A 20895-nucleotide genomic window follows, 5' to 3' on the forward strand; every position below is an offset into this window, starting at 1 on the left:
TACATTTTAATATACATAAATTTAATAAATTTAATATACATTTTATATATATGTTATATATAAATTTTCAGGTCAGAAACCACTTTTTTATGTTTTGAAGTGCAGCATTTCAAATGTCTTTACTGTAGAGATCGACCGATATATCAATTTACAGATATTTTCCCTGATATTTAAGCATTTTACCATAATCGGACATCGGTTTTGTAATATCGGATTTACCGATAAACGCCGCCATCTTGTGGATGTTTTGAGAACTGCGCGCAAGATCGCCATTACTCTGTGTTCACACCAAACGCGAATAGAGCATCTGGCGCGAATGATGTTAAGTCAATGTACAGACGCGTTTATGCGCGTCTGGAGGTCTTGCGGCGCGTTTCGTTACGCGCGAATGGTGCTTTTTGTGCATTTGCGCGTTTGACGCGAATTCGCATCTGACGCCCGAGTTGAAAAATTTGAACTTTCGCGTAAATTCGCGCCGCGTTAACCAATCAGGAGCCTGCTTGCTGCTGTGGTGGCAGGCCCGCCCGGAGTCACTCATTCAAAATGGAGGAACGACTGATATTATCAGTGAGCAGTCACCCAGAGATTTATGATACAAGTTCATACTTCAGACAGGAATGAAAAGGACCTCTCTTGGAAGAGTGTCGGTGAGGAGATTGGGCTACCTGGTAAGTTGTAAATACACATTTCACTTTTGAGTCACATACACGTTTATCGACCCGCGGCCTTCCCGCGACGCTGACCCCTATGCCGCTGTTCTGCTCTCCAGAGCAAATACAAAGCGGTAGCTCTCTCGATGAACGCACGATCAACATCAGCCATCTTGCAAACAGACAACCGCCTGCACTTGCCCCTCCCACAAGAAGCGGATTTCGCGTCAATTTCGCTTCAAACGCTTTTCGCTCTAGACGCGTGAATGCATTCAAAATGTTCAAGCGGCAAACTAGACGCGGTAGACGCGAATTTGACGTTCTATTCGCGTTTGGTGTGAACGCAGCATTACAGCGCATCTGAAGGGAGACGAGACAACGGCGTGCACATGTAAAGTATAATTACGTGCTTTGCTGTAATTAGTAAACTTTAGTTAACATAACAGCCATTAATGCACAAATTAGACGTTCACTGGTGTTGTAATCGTGTCAAAAATAGAAGTATGACAGTAAATAAATATTGGTTTGCATATCAGTTATCGGGCACATAAACACAATTTATCTGTATCGGTTGATCACTACTTTGCATCAAATTGATGAAAAGTGACAGTATCCTTCCTGAATAAATGTATTGATTTCTTACTGACTGGTAATATATGACCTCAAAGCTAAAAGATGTCATATGGTCTTTAATAAGCATGCAGTGGACCTGTACAGATGTACCTGGCTCAGGTTGAGGGGCTGAGATCTGTTTGATGCCGCCCTCTGATGCCGGTCGCTGGACTGTGGGGCTGTTCCTTTTTTTGATTTTCCAGAACTATTAGCACTCTTCTCTGGAAGTACAGAATATAATATTAAAGGATCAAATCTGCACAGCTATGATGTCACAATCATATCATATGACCGGCATATCCATGTCTATTCAGTATTCAACAACTTGTTCTTAATCCTTTCACATGCACATTTCACATTTACTTATGTTTATGTTTTGCCTGTTTAATTCTAAAATGGAAATTTAAAACTGATTATGATTGTTTTTGGTGTAAGAAGCAATTGCTATCATGAATTGACTTAAGGGAAAATGCTACACATGTGCAGAATGTGGCCCCTTAAATGGTTTAAATCCCAATATTCAAATGATTAGAAGTCAGAATGACTCTCACGAACCTCCTGACGCTCCTTCCCAGAGCTGTGTTTTCACTGAGGGCGTGACCACGGCTAGAGACTTGGAGTGTGTGTTGCTCTCGACAAACTTGGGACGGTGTTTGGGACTGAGAGGGGTGCTGGTGGAGGAGTCGGAGTCCTGGGAGTCATGGACAGTCACACAGCTGATGACGTTTGTACGCTGGTTCACACTACAGCTGCCATACAAGACAAGATTTGTTAATCATTTGAAAGAAGAATGATCACAAAGGCTACATTCATTCATTAAAAAGGTATTATTATGAATTATTATTACTATTTAAAATACCTGTTTTCTATTTGTTTATATTTTAAAGCGTAATTTATTCCTGTAAGAACAATCTTCAGTCTTCAGTGTCACATGATCCTTCAGAAATCATTCTAATATGCTGATTTGGTGCTTAAGAAATATTTCTCATTATTGTAAATGTTGAAAACAGTTGTGCTGCTTAATATTTTTGTGGAAACAGTGGTATTTTTCTTTTTCAGGATTCAATGATGAATAATAAATTCAAAAGAACAACATTTATTGAAATAACATTATTATGAAGTAACATTATAAATTCATTCAATTTAATGCATCTTTGCTGAATAAAAGTATCGATTTTATCAAGTCGAAATATAACTGGAACCATTCCTTGTTGTACTTTGAGCCGTCGGCTCGAAGGTGGAAAAGCGGCTTATGTTTCTAATATTGTTTTAATCAGCATTAAGACATTCTAATGGGATGATTTTTTGTTTGTTTGTTTGTTTTTGGTTCTGTGTTGTGAATTATTGTACATTTTTTATAAAGAAATGTATATTTTTTTACTACACTAAGATTACCATACCTTTCTTTGCAAATTTAGAAATAAGGTATGGGAACTGTAGGCATAACTAGTCTACAAAGAAAGAAATATATACATAAGACACACTAAATAACATAGCATAATATAATGTATAAACTACTGGGATGTAAAAGTGATCACACCTTTCAGGAGGAAACTTCCTGTCGTCCTCGTCCTCAGTGTCACTGTGGATGGTGATGATGCTGACGGCAGGGCTGGGCGTGTCGGAGATGACAATGGGCTGGGACGCATCGCCACAGTTGTGCGCTACCAAAGAGGCCGGCTGCTGGGAGGATGTGGGTCTGCGAGATAAATAATAAATAAAATGACAACTGATTTTTTAATATGTTAGTGTAAGAAACTTTTCTCCATCTATTAAACATTATTCAGAGATTGCTGCTCATACTGAGGCTCATTAAAGAGCGTTACCTGGCTCTGCTCTCGGTACGTCGACCCTTTGACCTCTTCACTCCACTCTGCTGTGTACGACTGCTGGCTGCTCCCGCGTGGGAGGACTGAGCGCTCACGTTACGCCCCTGCGCAGAGCCCTGCTGCATCCCATCGCACTGACCTCCATGTCGACCCCTGGCAGAGTGTAATAAATGCATGCCGTTTTGAGAATGGTTATAATTGGTTATTAGCTATTTGCAATTCATAGAATTCAGTTTTCACTGCAGTGGTATGTTGTTCTATATTATAATCGGCAGCAACGAAATCACACTGTCATTCTGCAATGAGTTAACAAGAAATGGCTAACAAGAAATACATTTGGAAACACAGATAACACCTGGGTGTAATATTCCATTTCATTACTTTTATGTTGTTTTCAAACCTAGTACATCTGCGTTTTTTGTGTGTGCAACCTGAGCACCACCAGAAGTGTTGTCCTTGTAATCAGGCAATAAAGCACATGTGAATCAATCAAAACATGCCAAGAAGATACATATTTCACCTCAAATTTATTTTTCAATTCCTACCATAATGTTTCCAAATTATTTTACGCAGCAGATCTATTGTAAAAAAATAAAAAAAATAAAAAAAAAATAACAATAATAATACTACACATACATAATTACATATATAAATACACACACACACACACACACACACACATACATATACATATATATATATATATATATATATATATATATATAATCTTTAGTAGTAATAATTTTTTTATTTAAATATGCATAACTTAAATAACTTATATTATGTCTTTATTTTTACACCTACAGTAATGAGAATGAGATTTTTTGCACATTTTTTACCTGTAAATCAAATAATATAAAAAAATCTCAATAATAACAATAATAATATTAACAACAAATAGGCTTAATATATTTTTTCAAATGTATTAAATATTAAATGTAATTTTTTAAATCATATTATTATAATAATATAATAATAATAATAATATTTTTATTTTGATTGATGTGAAATCAGTGTTATTTTATTATTATTGAAATACTACTATTATTATTACTATTATACTATTATAGTTTTTATTAATTTTTAGAATTAGATTTTGTTTATATTTTCCTTTTTCATGTTAATTTCATAAATGTTTTAGTAATTTTGCTGTTTTTTTTGCTGTCATTTTTATGTTTTTTTTTAAATATGTCTATATATTTTAGATTTTTGTTTAATTTTTTAGTATATCAAGTTAAAACTAAATGAAAATGGGAAATGTAACATTTATGTAACATTTATTTTAGTCATGTAATGTAATGAAAATGTTTTTTTAATGGTTTTAGTTTTAGTTTCAGTTATAATAATAACCCCAGGTGAAATATGACAGGCATATTTTGACAGGCTTTGTGAGATCGACCTGTAAGCAAACCCCAGATGCATTCAGACTCGAGTACAAAACCATAGTAAGTCATTCCCACAAATCAAAATTGAATCCAGGTTTGCAACAAAACCTGAAGTGTAAAACTGCAAGTGTAAACTGCAGAGGGGGCAGTTCTGACCTCCAGCTACTGTTCTGTTGGGTGGTGTTGTCTGAGAACAGAGAGCCCACGGGTGAATCGGACATCACAGGCTGGCTGGGATTGTGCATGGCCATGCCTGACATCTGCTGCCATGAAGAGGGAATGAGGATCTGCTGTGTGCCTGCTGGCCAGCCCTGCTAAACACACACATACAAAGACAATTGAACAAAACCACTGTGTCACAAACCCAAAAACAACTTTTTTTTTTAGTTACTCTATTCATTTGGAGCAAAAGGGCCTGTTCACATTCCCAAAAACACTCCTGTTATATGCTTTAATGCACAAGTCAGATGAGCTGTGATTTATTAAACCTAATTATGACAACAGAGCTTATCTTTTATCTAAATAAATCATAATAAAATCGTGATTAGTGGATATAGTATAAATATGCATTACACAAGTCCTATTTCATCAACAATTTTCATATCACTCATTGCTCAATTGGCGGTGAATATTTACTCTTGGTGCAAACAGGCCTTAAGACATTGATGCACTTTGATTGACATGCATAATGAGCACCGTGGCGTCGCTCAGTCTGTCTTTGTTCGATCGCTTCCTGTCTTACGTGAAAAGTGGATCCGGTCCTGCAAGCTCTTAAAATCATGCAGAACTTCATTAAAACAACACAGTAATAAAGTCAATTTCAATTTCATTTCAATTATGTTGCTTGAATAACTGAATCCTTCATGCTTAAAGGGGAAATGAGAGTCAAAAAAACATGATAGACTGAGTTTGAACAGATCAGCCTTTTATAAAGAGAAGAACAAATGCAAGATATGAAGAAAACTATAACAACTCAGCAGGGAATTTTACTCAAGTGATCACCAAAGCAACACATGTGATGAGTTACAGTTGCCAGTCCATTGATCTGCATGGAGAGGAAGTGACTGGTTAGCAGTGGAAGAAAAAGAGAATGAGTCAATGGGGAGACATTTGTTGCCACAGGAGTGGGTCTGTGGAAAGAGAAATCACTTGGATTGCACAGAGTCAAGCAGCCATGCTACGCTGGATAGAGCCCTGGGGCCCAGAGGAGATGCAGCTCGAGTCCAAGAGAAAAACCGCCTTGTTAAACCATGATTGATAGGTGAAGAAAGAAGAGAACAAAGCTAAAACAGCCACTTTCCACCAAAAATCTCTTAAAGAAATGAGGGCAAATAGCAAATCACATTAATTAATTAAAATTTTCCATTCATAACTGCCTTTACAACACCACGGAGCAATAGAAATGTGCAGTGAATTTACATTAGCTACCTACTGTAGGACACTTTAGGTCACAATCATAGTCTGTACATGTACGCAAATGCACATGTGAATGTTTCTACATATACATACTTGTTCATTTTTAATAAATTATACTAAAAACATATAAAACCATTATTATTATTTAATTCAAATATAATTTTATTAAAATTATCATTATTTTATGATTAAAATAGCATTTGTGTTAAACAAATATGCAAATAACCTGCAAATAATATGCATCTACAAGTTAGGGTTAGTAGTCCTCTGTGATTCATATAATGGAAGTCAATGGGTGCCGTCACTTTGAGATTCAAAAAAACATATGCAGACAAAATAAAATTTATACTCGCGGCTTCTGACGATACATTTAGGTCTTAAAAAGTAAAACGATCAGTCTATGCAAGAAACTGAACATTATTTACAGCAATATTACCTGTAATCCACAGCCTCGACAAACTATCCTGGGCGAATTCATGACAGCACAAACTTCTTATGGTATGCGCAGGAGCTCAAATGTTGAAAATATATAAAAAGTCAATTGTCCCGATTGAGATAATGCATATATAGGTTGTGGCATCCAGGTTATGCACAAGTAAGTACGTTTTTGACGAACAACAAACAGTGTCAGCTCATGTGGGAATTTGCTCCCGCACATACATCATTATGCGACAGGAAGCTCGTGCTCAGGACCGTTTGTCAAAGCTGTGGATTAGAGGTAAAAAAATGTTGTAAATAATGTTCAGTTTCTTGCCCAGATCGATCGTTTCACTTCTTAAGACCTCAATGTATCGTCAGGAGCCACGGGTATTACTTTTGTTTTGTCTGCATGTTTTTTTTTAATCTCAAAGTGACGCACCCATTGACTTCCATTATATGAATCACTGAGGACCACAGTTTAAACTAAAAATAGTCTTTACTGTTCTACTGAAGAAAAAAAGTCACCTACATCTTGGATGGCCTGAGGGTGAGGGTTATTTATAACAGCAAATGTTCATTTTTGGGTGAACTATCCCTTTAAATTTAGACATCATTGAAAAAAAATAATAACTTGCAGTTTAAGTGAGTTTGATGATTCAGGAACCTCTCTGACTGATTCAGCGAGTCATTCAGTGAAGATTTCATCCAGCTGATTACTGTTCTTTATGATTGATTCATTAAAATAACCAGTTCATAAGAGTCATTTGTTGTGATTACACTACACTGGTCAGTGGTCATACAGTGCAGTTGTTTTTTGCGTGCAGCCCATGAACACAAATGTTTTCTTGCAATTATTGTTTGTTACGCTGTCTTATCTCAGTCGATTCAGAAGATTGGCCTAAAAATGCAACATGCAGAAAGGCAAAGAATGTAAAAGAAAAAGGGTCAGAAAGAAGAGGAAATAGGCGTGTCACATGGCAGAGCACAGGTTTACCAGCATGGTGGCACTCTGCTCCAGACGCCGAGAGCCCAAGGCCAGCGGCGTCATTCCTGCCACTGGAAGGCGCAGGGAGGCCACCGCCAGTGGCGTGCTGCTGCTCTGGTTGGGGAAGGGATAGAGGGATGTGTGGAGGAACTGAGGATGGAGGAAAGGATGGCACGGTTACAACACGCCAGCTGAGCGGTTGGAGAAAGTAACTCGCCCAAAGACTTTCCACTACCATCATCATTTTAATGTTGACAAAATGAAGAAAATATTGACAGAGAATACAAAACAGATCAATATCTTTTGACAGTAAAGGCAGCGACTTGCAAATTGACTTAAAACAACCTACCGACTGTTTGCGTGGAAATCTCACCCTTTTCTTTCAAACTTCAAGAAATTGATACTTTTATTGAGCAAGGACACATTAAATTGATCAAAAAAGACAGTAAAGACATTTATAATGTTACAAAGTATTTCTATTTCAAACAAATTATCTCTTCTTTTGGCTTGATTATTCATCAAATGATCCACAAAAGAAATGCATGATGGCTTCCACATAAAATATTAAGCATCTCAACTGTTTTCAACATTGATAATAAGAAGAAATGTTTCTTGAGCATCAAATCATCATATTAGAATGATTTCTGAAGTGACACTGAAGACCGGAGTAATGATGCTGAAAATTCAGTTTTGCATAACAGGAATGAATGACATTTTAATATGTATTAAATTAGAAAACAGTGTAATAATATTTCACAATATAAATGTTTTACTGTATTTTTGATCAAATAAATGGAGTCTTGGCGAGCAGAAGAGACTTCTTTAAAAACATAAAACAAATCTTACCAACTACAACCTTCTGAACGGTTGTTAGGATGAACAGAAACTGTAACTTCAACAAATCAGATAACAGAACATTTGGAATGGAGAAAATGCAGCGTGCATGTACATTGATCCTGGTTTAATCATATTTTTTTGTAAATGCCGGCTGATGATTATATTTTCCTGGAAAGACTCTGTATTTACAGTTCATGGGACACATGATCAGCTAGTGAGACACTGACTCAAAAGGACTCAAAAAAACTGTCCCTTTTGTTTTTAGTCTTCACTGTTATTCTTACTGCAAATTAAAGAGGAATAAAGTGATTTAGGAAAAACCAAACACTCAATAATAAAACTTTTGTGCTAAAAAGGAGGGAATAACAAGAACAAGGATCATATGAAACAGCGAAAGAGGAGAAAGACCTCCAGAAAACACCCAAACATGATGCCTACCTGTGTGAGCATGCTGGGCTGAATGTGTAGGGGCTGGGTGGATTGGTTCTGGGGCACTATGGGAACCGAGTTGTCCATTCTCACTGGATATCCAGCGTGTTTATTGGAGGTCTGCAGCCCTGGTGAATTAAACATGAGTGATTCAGTTCAAATGCATTTGGAAGCAGCATGAGTCTAAAGGAAAGGAGGGTAGGGAGAAGTGGGTCGGGTAAACAGGGTAGGGTACAGGCTCACCCTGGATGGTAGGAGGGCACACAATGAGGGTTTGCTGGAAGGGCTCTGTCTGGGCACACAGCTGAGTAGGGCGAGCCTGCAATGGCACACTCTGCTGAGCCAAGCCTGGTATATTTATAGTTGCCTGCTGGTACAGACCAGGCTGGTAGTTCAGTAAAGGAACGTTGCTGCTAAGAGACAGGGACTGGCCCCCCGTGGAGGCCATCTGGCAGTTACGGAAAGAGAGGGAGATTCTTAACACCATTGACTAAGCACAGAAATAGCACTTAAGACCTTAATATAGCATGCATACTACACTTTAAAGCTATAGTTCACCTAAAATGACAGTTGTGTCATTGAGCACATATACATGCGCACCAATATTATGCAAAAATCAGCTTATTGAATTAACCTGTTCTTCAGGTTAACATGCAAACCAATAACCTGACAATGCAAGTAAACTGTGTTTACAAGACTTTATTAATAAATCAGGTTATTTCCTGGTAGTGACATATTTCATTGCTTATGTCAGTTGTGATGTGAAATAAAGCATTAAAAACCGAAGAAGAGTATTGCAACGTGAGGGGGAAATTAAGGCTCATAATTTTCCTCTCATGCAGTAACAGATGCAGCATTTTGACTGAACCACTTCTACTTCAGCTGCACGAGAACACATATAATTTTCGTGAAGAAAGAAAGAGTCTGAGTTTGCGATATATTTCCTCCTCCCTTACTGCAAAATGCTCTTTCTGTGTGGATGTGCTTAAATCTGCAAGAAGGATGCGTTCCTGTCACATATGCACACTACAATAAGCCGACACAAAGCAGGTTAATGTGTTTACATGTTGGTCGAAATCGGTGACGAATGGTTTATGCTTAAGCCATTTATGACCTTACTCCGATAAAGGAAAAAGGGTTAACGCATTTACATGAGCACACACACTGTCGCTTATTAAGCATTATCGGGTTAAGGACGTGCATGTAAACGCACTCATTGTTTACTCACACTCAAGTTGATCTAAACCTCTTTATGCAGACCATTCATAGTGACCATGTCTGTCAGACTCCAAAAATAACCAAATCAACCCCAAATAAGGTAGTTCACATGACTTGTGCACTATATTCCAGTGTTATCATTAACTAAAATTTAAACTATTATATATAAAAATAATTTTTTGGTAATTATATAAATATAATCTAATTATAAATATTACTGAAAACCTCAACTTAAAAAACTTAAATGAAAATTGAAAATGTTGCCTTACCTAAGATTTATAAAAATATTTAATAAAAAAATGACAAGAACACATAAACAAAAATCACAAAAACAAACTAAAATTAAAATGAAAACTGAAACTATATAAAAAATAAAAGCTCATTCAAAATATTAATAAATACTGTATTTATATACTATACTATTTTTATATGCTATATTCTAAGTCTTCTAAACTCATATGATAGCTTTGTGTGAGGAACAGAGCAAAGTTTTATTCAAATTCAAGAGGTGAGCTAGCGATAGACGCTAGAGGACCGGAGGGGTTACATTTGGTGCCGTGACACGGATGGGAGTAGGGTTTAGGGGGTAAGTGTAACGGAAGCAAGCTAGCAAAAGTTGTGCACGTAAACCTCACACCCCTGGCCTCAAGAGGCTCGCTAGAGACTGTAACTGAGACTTTAGCGTGCCAGCTTCCCATGCCAGGGACGTCGGTTTGAGTAGGTCCAGTTACACTCGGAACGTCACGAGGGTGAGTAAATGATAACAGAACTATTATTTTTAGGTGAACAATGGCTTTAACACACAAGCTAAAGTAGCTTAATAATTATATTCTTATATTTTTCCACTACAAGCAACATACTGAATGCAAATGCATTGCAATCGAAAGACATTTCCCATAATGCATCTGTGCAGTAGCACATACCTGACTGTGCTGATTGAGTTGACTGCTAAAGGTGACAGTAAGGTTGGCGGCCGCGCTGGGGGTGTTGTGGCTGGCGAACAGGTTCTTGTTATTGTCGAAAGCTGTACATCTGCGCTTGCAGATCTCCATGTTTTGGAAGCAGGACTTCACACTGTGCAACAAGGGAGGGCGGCACTGACATTAGTGTCTTCAGAGGAGTACAGTCAGAGATGTGGCTATTCTATATACATTATATGTAGATAATCAACTCATCAGCAGGGCTTACTGTGAGCTGTGTGGAAAGTGAAGTAGGTGAGCCATCGTCACAAACGGGTGGTTGAGGGTCTTAGTGGGCGTGATCCTTTTGTCTGCGTCTAGTGTTAGCATTTTCTTTAGCAGGTCAATGAACTCCCTCCGATCAGCCTTCTCTGCTAAGACGTCCGTGCCTTCCAAGTTAGTCATGTTGACCTAGAGTGTGAGAAAGAACCATTTTGACACCTTGTCAAAAAAAAGACACCATGTGTCATAAGGAAGTATTGGCTAACCAAGGTGTTCTGAAAGAAGTCTCACCAAGGCTGCATTTATCTAATCTAAAATACAGTAATATTGTGAAATATTATATTTTAAAAGCCTGTTTTCGGGTCTACACATTTGATTCTGATTTTTCTGCACATTCTTGTAGACAGAGCACTACCTGCATCATGTCATCAAGGCAGTTGAAAATGTATTTCCGAGCCTCTTTGGACTTGATCCCAAACTCTGCCTCGTGCTCTGCGGGAGTCTAAAAACAGAAACACATTAGTGAGGAAAGTGTTCAATCATGAATTGACCGCTGATGTCTTAGAAAATAAAATACACAGCAGTGCTTTAAGGAGGACATGCCTTGAGTCTCCAGAGAGGATAGCTGGAGTCTGGGCCCCTGTGGAAGAAACGGCTGGTTTTAGTGCCGGCACTCAGGAGATACTCTGCAGGTAAACCTTGAGTCTGGGAAATGTACCGAATCTGTAGAAAAAACAACCATTAAATGTAGATTATACACCCATTCTTCACACATGGATCTTTTTCATTACTTATATATTGTGCTTAAATAGTCTAATACAAACAAAATAATGACAAAATGCCGGTCTTGGTGAGTATTCACATAAACACAGTCAGTTATGTTTTAAGTGAACATAAACACATATGTAACAGTATAATGGATATGTGCGTCAGGTCTTAAAGTGACAGCAGCCTAATAAACCTGCTGCCAAATTATGAGATAATATTAAAAATATCTACATGGCAGTTTTTCCCCATGGTATCGATGTCAAAATTGTGGCCAGTGAAAATGCTGAGTGGCTAGTAACTTTGGGAAAACCACTAGCTAAAGTGGCTGGTGAGCAAAAAAGTTAATGTCAAACCCTGAATATATCATACATGAATTACCCGTAGTAGATCTATACAGGTGGAGCTGGGGAAGGTGGAGGGTTTCTGAAAGTGTGCTGCAACTGCTACAGCAAATGCTGACCAGTATTTAAAGGTTGAGCAGCAAGCTCATTGGCTACTGATACAACAGTAAAGGACCTATCAGCCTGCACCATTTAGAGTTTCATGACAGAACTTTGTATATATGATTATTTACTACTAGTAGTGATAAACTAATAAACTAATCTGCCAGTATTGGCCGTTGTGAGATTACTGGCATTGGCTCGACTCTTCAGTTGAAGTGTCAGCGCCCCCTTGTATCACTTTCTAAATCTACTGATAGCTTTCTCAATTAAATTTTGAACGAAACTAATTGATTTTGCACAGAACTGATTAAATTTAAGCAACAAAACCTTATTACTGACCTGATCATATTCTGAAGCTCCCGGATACAAAGGCCAGCCTAGAAACAATTCAGCAATGACACAACCCAGTGACCACATGTCAATGGCCTCACAGAACGGAAGGCCCAGAATTATTTCAGGAGCTCTGCACCGCAACAGACAAATTAATAATAAATTAGGAAATACATTAGTTTAATTTCACTGACAGATTGGGGGAAGATTGGGAGAATGACAGGTAGAATTATGCATTTGATGTAGTAAAGGTAAACAGATTCGTAAGGGATAAAGGATAGACAGATTACAATATCGACCTTTGATATTGACAGAATATTGCTATAGCCATTTTAAGATTATCCTCCAATGCCTGCAATTATCATCCACATTTTCAATTTGTGTAATTTCCACAAATAGATAAAACACATTTTTGTTTTTAAATATTTTAAATGAATATTTTAGTAAATATATTACATTTTAGCTACAGTATGTTATCTATAAATTGTATTATATATCATATATCAGTATTATTGCCATCAGACATTAAAAGTTTATGTCAGCTGACTATTAGACGGTATTAGCAATTTTATAAGTTATTGGAAAAAAATAGAGGTCTAGAGGTCAATTGCTACTTTAAATGATTTATAATGACTGACTTTGGAAGCATGACTTTGGAAGCACTCCAAAAAGAGTTAAACAGTTTTGGTTGTTTAACTGTTTTTTTGGTTTAAGATCATTTTTAAACAGATAAAACAACAGCCATCATATGAATTATTGTCTGTAACATTAAAATAATTAGCTTTTATTGGTCATAATTTACATATAGTGCACACAACTGGACTTGGAGTTACTTTAGACAGCATCTTCTAAATGCACAAATATAAATGTACAACTTCAAATATCAAATCAAATATCCCTTACCGGTAGTATCTAGACTGCAGGTAGGTTGAGCACACTGCCTTCGAGACGTGACTGGCTGAACCGAAGTCGATAACTTTGACTCTGTAGGGCTGTCTGATGGGATCGACAAGCATGATGTTCTCGGGCTTCAGATCAGCATGGATGAGACCCAAACTCTTCAGCTTCATCAGCGCCGTGGAAACCTGCTGCAGGACCGGCCGGATGCATTTGAGGAGCAGCGGGCTAAACTTGCTGTGCTTGAGGAAGTCATAGAGGTTCTGCTCCAGCATCTCAAACACCAGACACGTGTGGTTCTTGTGCTGGAAGCACTCGTAAGAGCGCACAAAGTTGAACTCGTCTGCATTCTCTGTGCTAAGACGGCTGAGGATGCTCACCTGTAAAAAGACAGGATTGGGTTCAAATTAAACATAACATGAAACACAATTGCAACCATTTCTCATACTTGTGTCTGTATATCTCACAATTGCGGCTATTTCTCATTATTGTGCCTGTATATCTCACAATTGTGACTATTTCTTGATATCGCAACTGTATATCTCACAATTGCGATTATTTCTTGATATCACGACTGTACATATCATAATTACAATTATTTATTGTAACTGCGCCTGTATATCTCACAATTACGATTATTTATCGTAACTGCTCCTAAATATCTCACAATTGTTACTATTTTGTGATATTGTAACTGTATATCTCACAATTGAGACTATTTCATGATACTGCAATAGTACATCTCATAATTACGATTATTTCTCATAACTGCACCTAAATATCTCACAATTGCGACTATTTCATGATATTGTGCCTGTATATCTCACAATTGCGACTATTTCTTGATATTGCGACTGTAAATCTCACAATTATGATTATTTCTCATAACTGCACCTAAATATCTCAGTTGCGACTATTTCATGATAATGCAACTGTACATCTCACAATTGCGATTATTTCTCGTAACTGCGCCTATATGAATGAATGAATGAGGCATTTATATAGCGCTTTCATATGTACTACCGTACACCCAAAGTGCCTTACAATCATATCAGGGTCTCTCCTCATCCACCACCAGTGTGCAGCATCCACTTGGATGATGCGATGGCAGCCACAGTACAACGGCGCCAGTGCGCTCACCACACACCAGCTGTAGGTGGAGAGGAGAGAGAGTGAAAGAGCCAATTCAATGGATGGGGATTATTAGGAGGCCGTGATTGGTAAGTGCCTATGGAGGGAATTTGGCCAGGACACCGGGGATACACCCCTTCTCTTTACGAGAAGTGCCATGGGATTTTTAATGACCACAGAGAGTCAGGACCTCGGTTTAACGTCTCATCCGAAGGACGGTGCTTGTTACAGTACAGTGTCCCCATCACTATACTGGGGCATTAGGACCCACACAGACCACAGGGTGAGCACCCCCTGCTGGCCTCACTAACACCTCTTCCAGCAGCTACCTGGTTTTCCCAGGAGGTCTCCCATCCAGGTACTAACCAGGCTCAGCCCTGCTTAGCTTCAGTGGGCAACTGGTCTTGGGCTACAGGGTGATATGGCTGCTGGCTCATTGTATATCCCACAATTGCGATTATTTCTCGTAACTGCACCTAAATATCTCACAATTGTGACTATTTCATGATATTGGGACTGTGTAAGACAAAATTGCGATTATTTCTCGTAACTGCACCTGTATATCAAAAAATTTTGATTATTTCTCGTAACTGCACCTGTATATTTCACAATTACAATTATTTCTCGTAACTGCACCTAAATATTTCACAATTCCGACTATTTCATGATATTGCGACTGTATATCTCACAGTTGCAATTATTTCTCGTAGCTGCATCTATATATCTTACAACTGCTACTATTTCTCATGATTGTGCCTGTATATCTCACAATTGCGACTATTTCTTGATATTGTGACTGTACATCTCACAATTGTGATTATTTCTCGTAACTGCACCTAAATATCTCACAATTGCGACTATTTCATGATATTGTGACTGTATAAGACAAAATTGTGATTATTTCTCGTAACTGCGCCTATATATCCCACAATTGCGATTATTTCTCATAACTGAGCCTGTATATTTCACAATTGTGATTATTTCTCATAACTGCACCTAAATATCTCACAATTGCGACTATTTCATGATATTGTGACTGTATAAGACAAAATTGTGATTATTTCTCGTAACTGCGTCTGTATATCCACAATTGCGATTATTTCTCGTAACTGCACCTAAATATCTCACAATTGTGACTATTTCATGATATTGTGACTGTATAAGACAAAATTGTGATTATTTCTCGTAACTGCACCTAAATATCTCACAATTGCAATTATTTCTTGTAACTGCACCTAAATATCTCACAATTGTGACTATTTCATGATATTGTTCACTGTATAAGCCACGCAATATCGCGATTCATTATCGAAGGCGATTCATCTGCGAAATATGAATGCGATATTGCGTGGCTATTTCATTGAACTACGCATCTGTATATTAAATGCCGCTTATTTGCATCTTGAAAGCAGGTGATGGAGATTTAGCGGTAATCAGGGAACCGGCTTTATTGATGAATTGCGCGTGACAATCTCATGCGATATATCGTGCAGCCCTAATTGCGACTATATATCTCACAATTGCAATTATTTCTTGTAACTGCATCTGTATAATCTCACAATTGCGATTATTTCTCTTAACTGTACCTATATATATATATATATATATATATATATATATATCACAATTGTGACTATTTTATAATATTGCTACTGTATATCTCACAATTGTGACTATTTTATAATATTGCTATTGCATATCTCACAATTACGATTATTTCTCGTAACTGCACCTGTGTATCTCACAATTATCTCGACTATTTATTGATATTGCAACTGTATCTCAATTGTCACTATCTCTCAAAATTTGGACTGGATATCTTGCGATTACAACCATTTCTCCACTTTATATTGCACCTTTATATCTCTCACAATTGCAACAGGTTTTTTTATTTCTTGTTTTACCCTTTTCTCTTTTACTTTGAGGAACAAAGGTACCTCAGTAATTCACAGCATTTTATGCGCTAAAATACAATGATTTGGGAAAAGTTGGTTAGCTGCTCACCTCTATTTGACCCTGGCGGGCATATGACGGATGATTCTTGAGAATCTTAATTGCCACGATCTCATTAGTTCCACGCTTCCAGCATTTTGCGACCTGTCCAAATGTTCCCCGGCCGAGGAACTCCAGAACCTCGTAGCTGTTGGAGACAGAGCAGAGGATCTCGTGTTGCACCAGCTGGTAGTCGCCCTCACTGTGGGAGTTGCTGCTCTTGGTGGTGGACGTGGAATGAGCAATGGACTGAGCCGTGGCGTTGCCTCCACCTCCGGCCACACGGTTAGGGAGCACAGGAGCCGAGAGCTCCTCCAAAATCTGCACGCTGTCGCTGCTGTCTACCTCCTCGCTCTTCCGCTTCAGGCTGCCCTGTTTCTGATAGCCCTCGCATGTCAGAGAGCCCGTATCTTTTCCACGCCGACTGGATGTGGACGATGATGAGGAGGAGGATGAAGGCTCCGGGACGCTGCCGGTACTGTCTGCGGCACGTACCACTGTCTGTTCCCGTGAGCCTCCAGGAGGAAAGACCAGGTTGGAGGAGTTGTAACTGGGGTTGAATCCAGACGTGGAGGGGGAAGAACCATTCGTCTGGTTCGGGCTGTGCTGGTAGTAGCTGCTCTCACCTGATTGGCTGCTCACGTTCCACACATGGTTTTCCACCTTCAGTTTCTTGGAGCGGGACAGGCCACTGGATGACACGGAGGGAGAGGAAAATGCTTGCATTTGTGAGGACATGCCTATAAATGTTAAGAGAAAAAAAGTGAATTTTTGAGAACAAATATAAAGATGTTTTCGAGTCAATTCATTTGATGTGAAAAAATGACGATAAGACAAAACAAAATGGCTTATTCATGTAGGTTGTGCTATTATAATGACATGATGGATTTGATGGATAAAAGTTTTTCCAAATATCAATATTTTAAAACAAAACTGCTTCACTGCTTTACAAATAATATTATGTCAACTTTTGTAATTTTTTACAATCTTTTTAATGAGATTTTTAGATATTTTCACTTTATTTCCCAGTTCTTCACAAATATCAAACTTGTCTGTATGGCGGCAATTTTTTTTTTTTTTTTACATTTTTTAAATAAATTACATTTTATAAAATATTATCATTGCACTATATATTTACAAAATATTATGCATTTTGAGAAATATAAATACATTTTCTTAGGGTAACTCCATTTGACTTGAACAAAAACTTTCAAACAAAAAAGGATTTCACTGAAATTAAGCTTCACTTAGGAAATAACAAATAATAATATTATGCCAAATTACATTTTTTTCTTAAGCATTTCACCTTTTTAATGATAATTTTCAGTTTCATTTATACCATGTAGATTTTTCACTTTGAGATGTATTCAAGTCATTGTCTGTATGACCGCAATTTGTATGTATTTCGGAATATCCAGATAAAACCAAGAACAAATCAAAAGTTTGTTGCCATAGCAACCGCTCTAGCTAGGTGATCCAGGATGGTTGCTATAGAAACGGCTGTAGCCAGGGAGGATTGTCGTGGCAATGATTGCCACTGTATGATTAAAAAAAGAGGTGTGGCAGCGACAAATGTTTCACAAACAAACTATTCGACTTTCAGTGTGACAGTCAAACATGTACTAACATATACTCGCCTTACCAGACAACAAATACCGTAACTGTCGTGCAAATATTTCGAGGGCACGGTAAATACAACCTGACGTGCTGTATGCATGCGACACGCTTTATAAAACCTCACATTTACAGTCTTCATGCAATGCAACATCTTTGCAGCTCACCTGTTGTGTGTTGAATTCCTCAGCTTGACACTTGTTCTTCATCTCTCCTATTAGGCCTCATAGTTTTTTTCTTTTATTATCAAATTGTTCCTCCAGAAAAACGTCGCTTTATTTTAGCCGACGAGCTTCCAGGTGTCTAATAACATTAGACACAGTCCGACGCGTCGTCAACAACATCGTTACACATTAATATTCTGCAAGGACAGCGAACAGAAATATGATTGAGACCTGGAGAGGAATGTAGGACATCAAATGGGCACCATTTCCGGGATGTGATATCGAGCGCTGATTGGCCAGACGCGTGTCACGTGATGTATAAATCAGTGAGCCAGACTTGTTTTGACTCACCTAGCTTGCGGCAAAGAACTTGTATTATTATAGCTTATAAATTATATTATAACTTCTATATTATTTGGCTGCAGCACAATTTGTTAGTTTGGTAGGCATATTATTTTCGGTTTCTCTATGTTTTATTTGAAATTTTATACTCACAAATGCAAATATAAGTGTAAACGTTTACGTTTTCCACAGGCGATAAAACACTATGTTAATATAATTTCTATTCTACCAATTTTTCCTACTTATATATAATACATTTCAGTTTTTATAACAAAGTTTTTATATATTTACAAACTTTTGTTAGATGTGTTTAATCGATTTGACATTTGACAGCACTTTATATATGTATGAAATGTATGTATGAAAGTAATGTAATCTGATTACTTTTGGATTACTTCATGGTCATATATAAATATATATATATATATATATATATATATATATATATATATATATATATAGCACATATATATATATATATATATATATATACACTGGCGTAGGAACCGGGGGGAGGGGGGGCACGTGTCCCCCTCAATATTGGAAAATGCTGCATGTGTCCCACCCAAAAATTAGCCTATACACCGCAGGAACAAAAACTGTACATTTTGAACTTTTATTTTGAATACGCGACGAAGAAGATATTCGGTTTTGTCAGTCAAACCCAGAGTGATTTCATTCATGTTTGAATAATCACCATTCGCCAATCACCAGCTTCATATTCTTCACTTTTCACCTATAGTCGGACTCGGAGCATCTGATTGGTAGAGAGAAGTCAACATTACACTACGAACATTCAAATACGTTATTGGTGCGCACCAGCTTTGAACGACTCGACTTTGTATGAGGTAAATTAGTCTCAGTCAAGCGGTTTAAATTAACAAGCTTTTTAAAACTGAATTATGGATACGAGGCATGACATTAAATCAACAGTGGAATTTTGTATGGCACGTATGTTATGCTTTGCGAGAGGAGGTTAACGTTACGTTAGGTAGATAGCCATATAGCGGGCAATCGATTTCTCTGTGTTAACCTTAGCAAAAGTAAAACGTTCTGTCATCTCTTTTCAGCATAATGCCACCACAGAAAAAAATAAAACCAAAGGAAATAACGTTGCTGAAGTTTTTTACAAAGAGTTAGGTTAGTGTAAATAGTTATAATACAACACATTTTACACAAGGACAGGGCGACATCATAACCTTCATTTCATCAAATATTTGCCTTGTAAAGTGCCCCTTTCCTTTCTGCCCGCAATTGCAGGGGGGCTTGTACACTTTTATGTTTCCCAACTTCAATATTTGTGTAATAATAAATAGATAAATTAAACAGATGAACAGATGATAAACAGATGATTTTGTTTATTTATTTTGCTGTTATTTCATATATGTCGTACCACGTGACGTCACCATACTGTATGTTACTATTATGGTGGCGAGATGGACGTTGATTCATAATGGCCAAAATGTCCCCCCCAATGTCAAAGTGGTTCCTACGCCCCTGTATATATATTAGGGCTGTCAAATAATTAATCATGATTAATCAATACAAAATAAAAGTTTGAGTTTGCATAATATATGTGGGTGTAGTGTGTGTAATTAATATGTATATATAAATACAAACACATTCATGTATATATTTGAGAAATATTTACAAGTATATGTATTAATTTATAGTTTTATATATTATATATAAATAAAAATATCTTGTACATAAATACCATATTTCTCTTAAATATATATATTAATTTGTGTGTATTTATATATACATATTAATTACACACACTACACCCACATATATTATGCATGCTCAAACTTTTATTTTGTATTGATTAATCATGATTAATTATTTGACAGCCCTAATATATATATATATAGTTTTTATGGCAAAATAATGATTTATTTAGTTTTAAATGAAACGATTGTAATCCTGATAGTATTCCCCCTTTTTTCAAAATGTAACTGTAATCTGATTACTACGTTTTTTTGACTTAACTGTAACAAATTAGTTACTGGCTTTTTGTATTATATACATAGCGTCTTCTAATATAAATAAATAAATAAATAAATATATATATATACACACACATACAAATAATTTATTTTTTGAAGAACTTTGCTATATCGACTGTACTCAATGGTATATATTACACACATCATGGAGTACTGTGCATATACTGTACCCAAGAGTGATATCAACAATAACTTCTTTGCATGTTTATACAAATATCCATGTGCTAATATTTTAAGGGACTT

At 37.1% G+C, this 20895-nt stretch overlaps 1 protein-coding gene and 1 pseudogene across 4 annotated transcripts in view; both read right to left on the minus strand.

Annotated features, from left to right (window-relative positions):
* hipk1a (homeodomain interacting protein kinase 1a) overlaps positions 1-18573 on the minus strand; it is a 21095-nt gene extending 2522 nt beyond the window's left edge. Inside the window, exons 1-16 of one of the 4 annotated variants that reach the window (XM_067371454.1) lie at positions 18305-18573; positions 16536-17263; positions 13407-13780; positions 12513-12636; positions 11566-11685; positions 11378-11464; positions 10970-11151; positions 10705-10855; positions 8807-9011; positions 8573-8691; positions 7307-7447; positions 4633-4787; positions 3089-3244; positions 2803-2961; positions 1818-2011; positions 1374-1483 (exon numbers count right to left, since the gene is read on the minus strand). In XM_067371454.1, the coding sequence (XP_067227555.1) occupies positions 1374-1483; positions 1818-2011; positions 2803-2961; positions 3089-3244; positions 4633-4787; positions 7307-7447; positions 8573-8691; positions 8807-9011; positions 10705-10855; positions 10970-11151; positions 11378-11464; positions 11566-11685; positions 12513-12636; positions 13407-13780; positions 16536-17261 (3003 nt within the window). In that variant the 5' untranslated portion in view covers positions 17262-17263; positions 18305-18573. Of the gene's footprint in view, positions 1-1373; positions 1484-1817; positions 2012-2802; positions 2962-3088; positions 3245-4632; positions 4791-7306; positions 7448-8572; positions 8692-8806; positions 9012-10704; positions 10856-10969; positions 11152-11377; positions 11465-11565; positions 11686-12512; positions 12637-13406; positions 13781-16535; positions 17264-18304 lie in introns of all 4 variants that reach the window. The other 3 variants (XM_067371453.1, XM_067371456.1, XM_067371455.1) reach the window with 3 other exon arrangements.
* LOC137009887 (5S ribosomal RNA) lies at positions 14848-14964 on the minus strand (annotated as a pseudogene).
* Positions 18574-20895: the final 2322 nt, after the last annotated feature.

Source organism: Chanodichthys erythropterus, chromosome 20 (assembly GCF_024489055.1).
Source record: "Chanodichthys erythropterus isolate Z2021 chromosome 20, ASM2448905v1, whole genome shotgun sequence".
NCBI classification, from domain to species: domain Eukaryota; kingdom Metazoa; phylum Chordata; class Actinopteri; order Cypriniformes; family Xenocyprididae; genus Chanodichthys; species Chanodichthys erythropterus.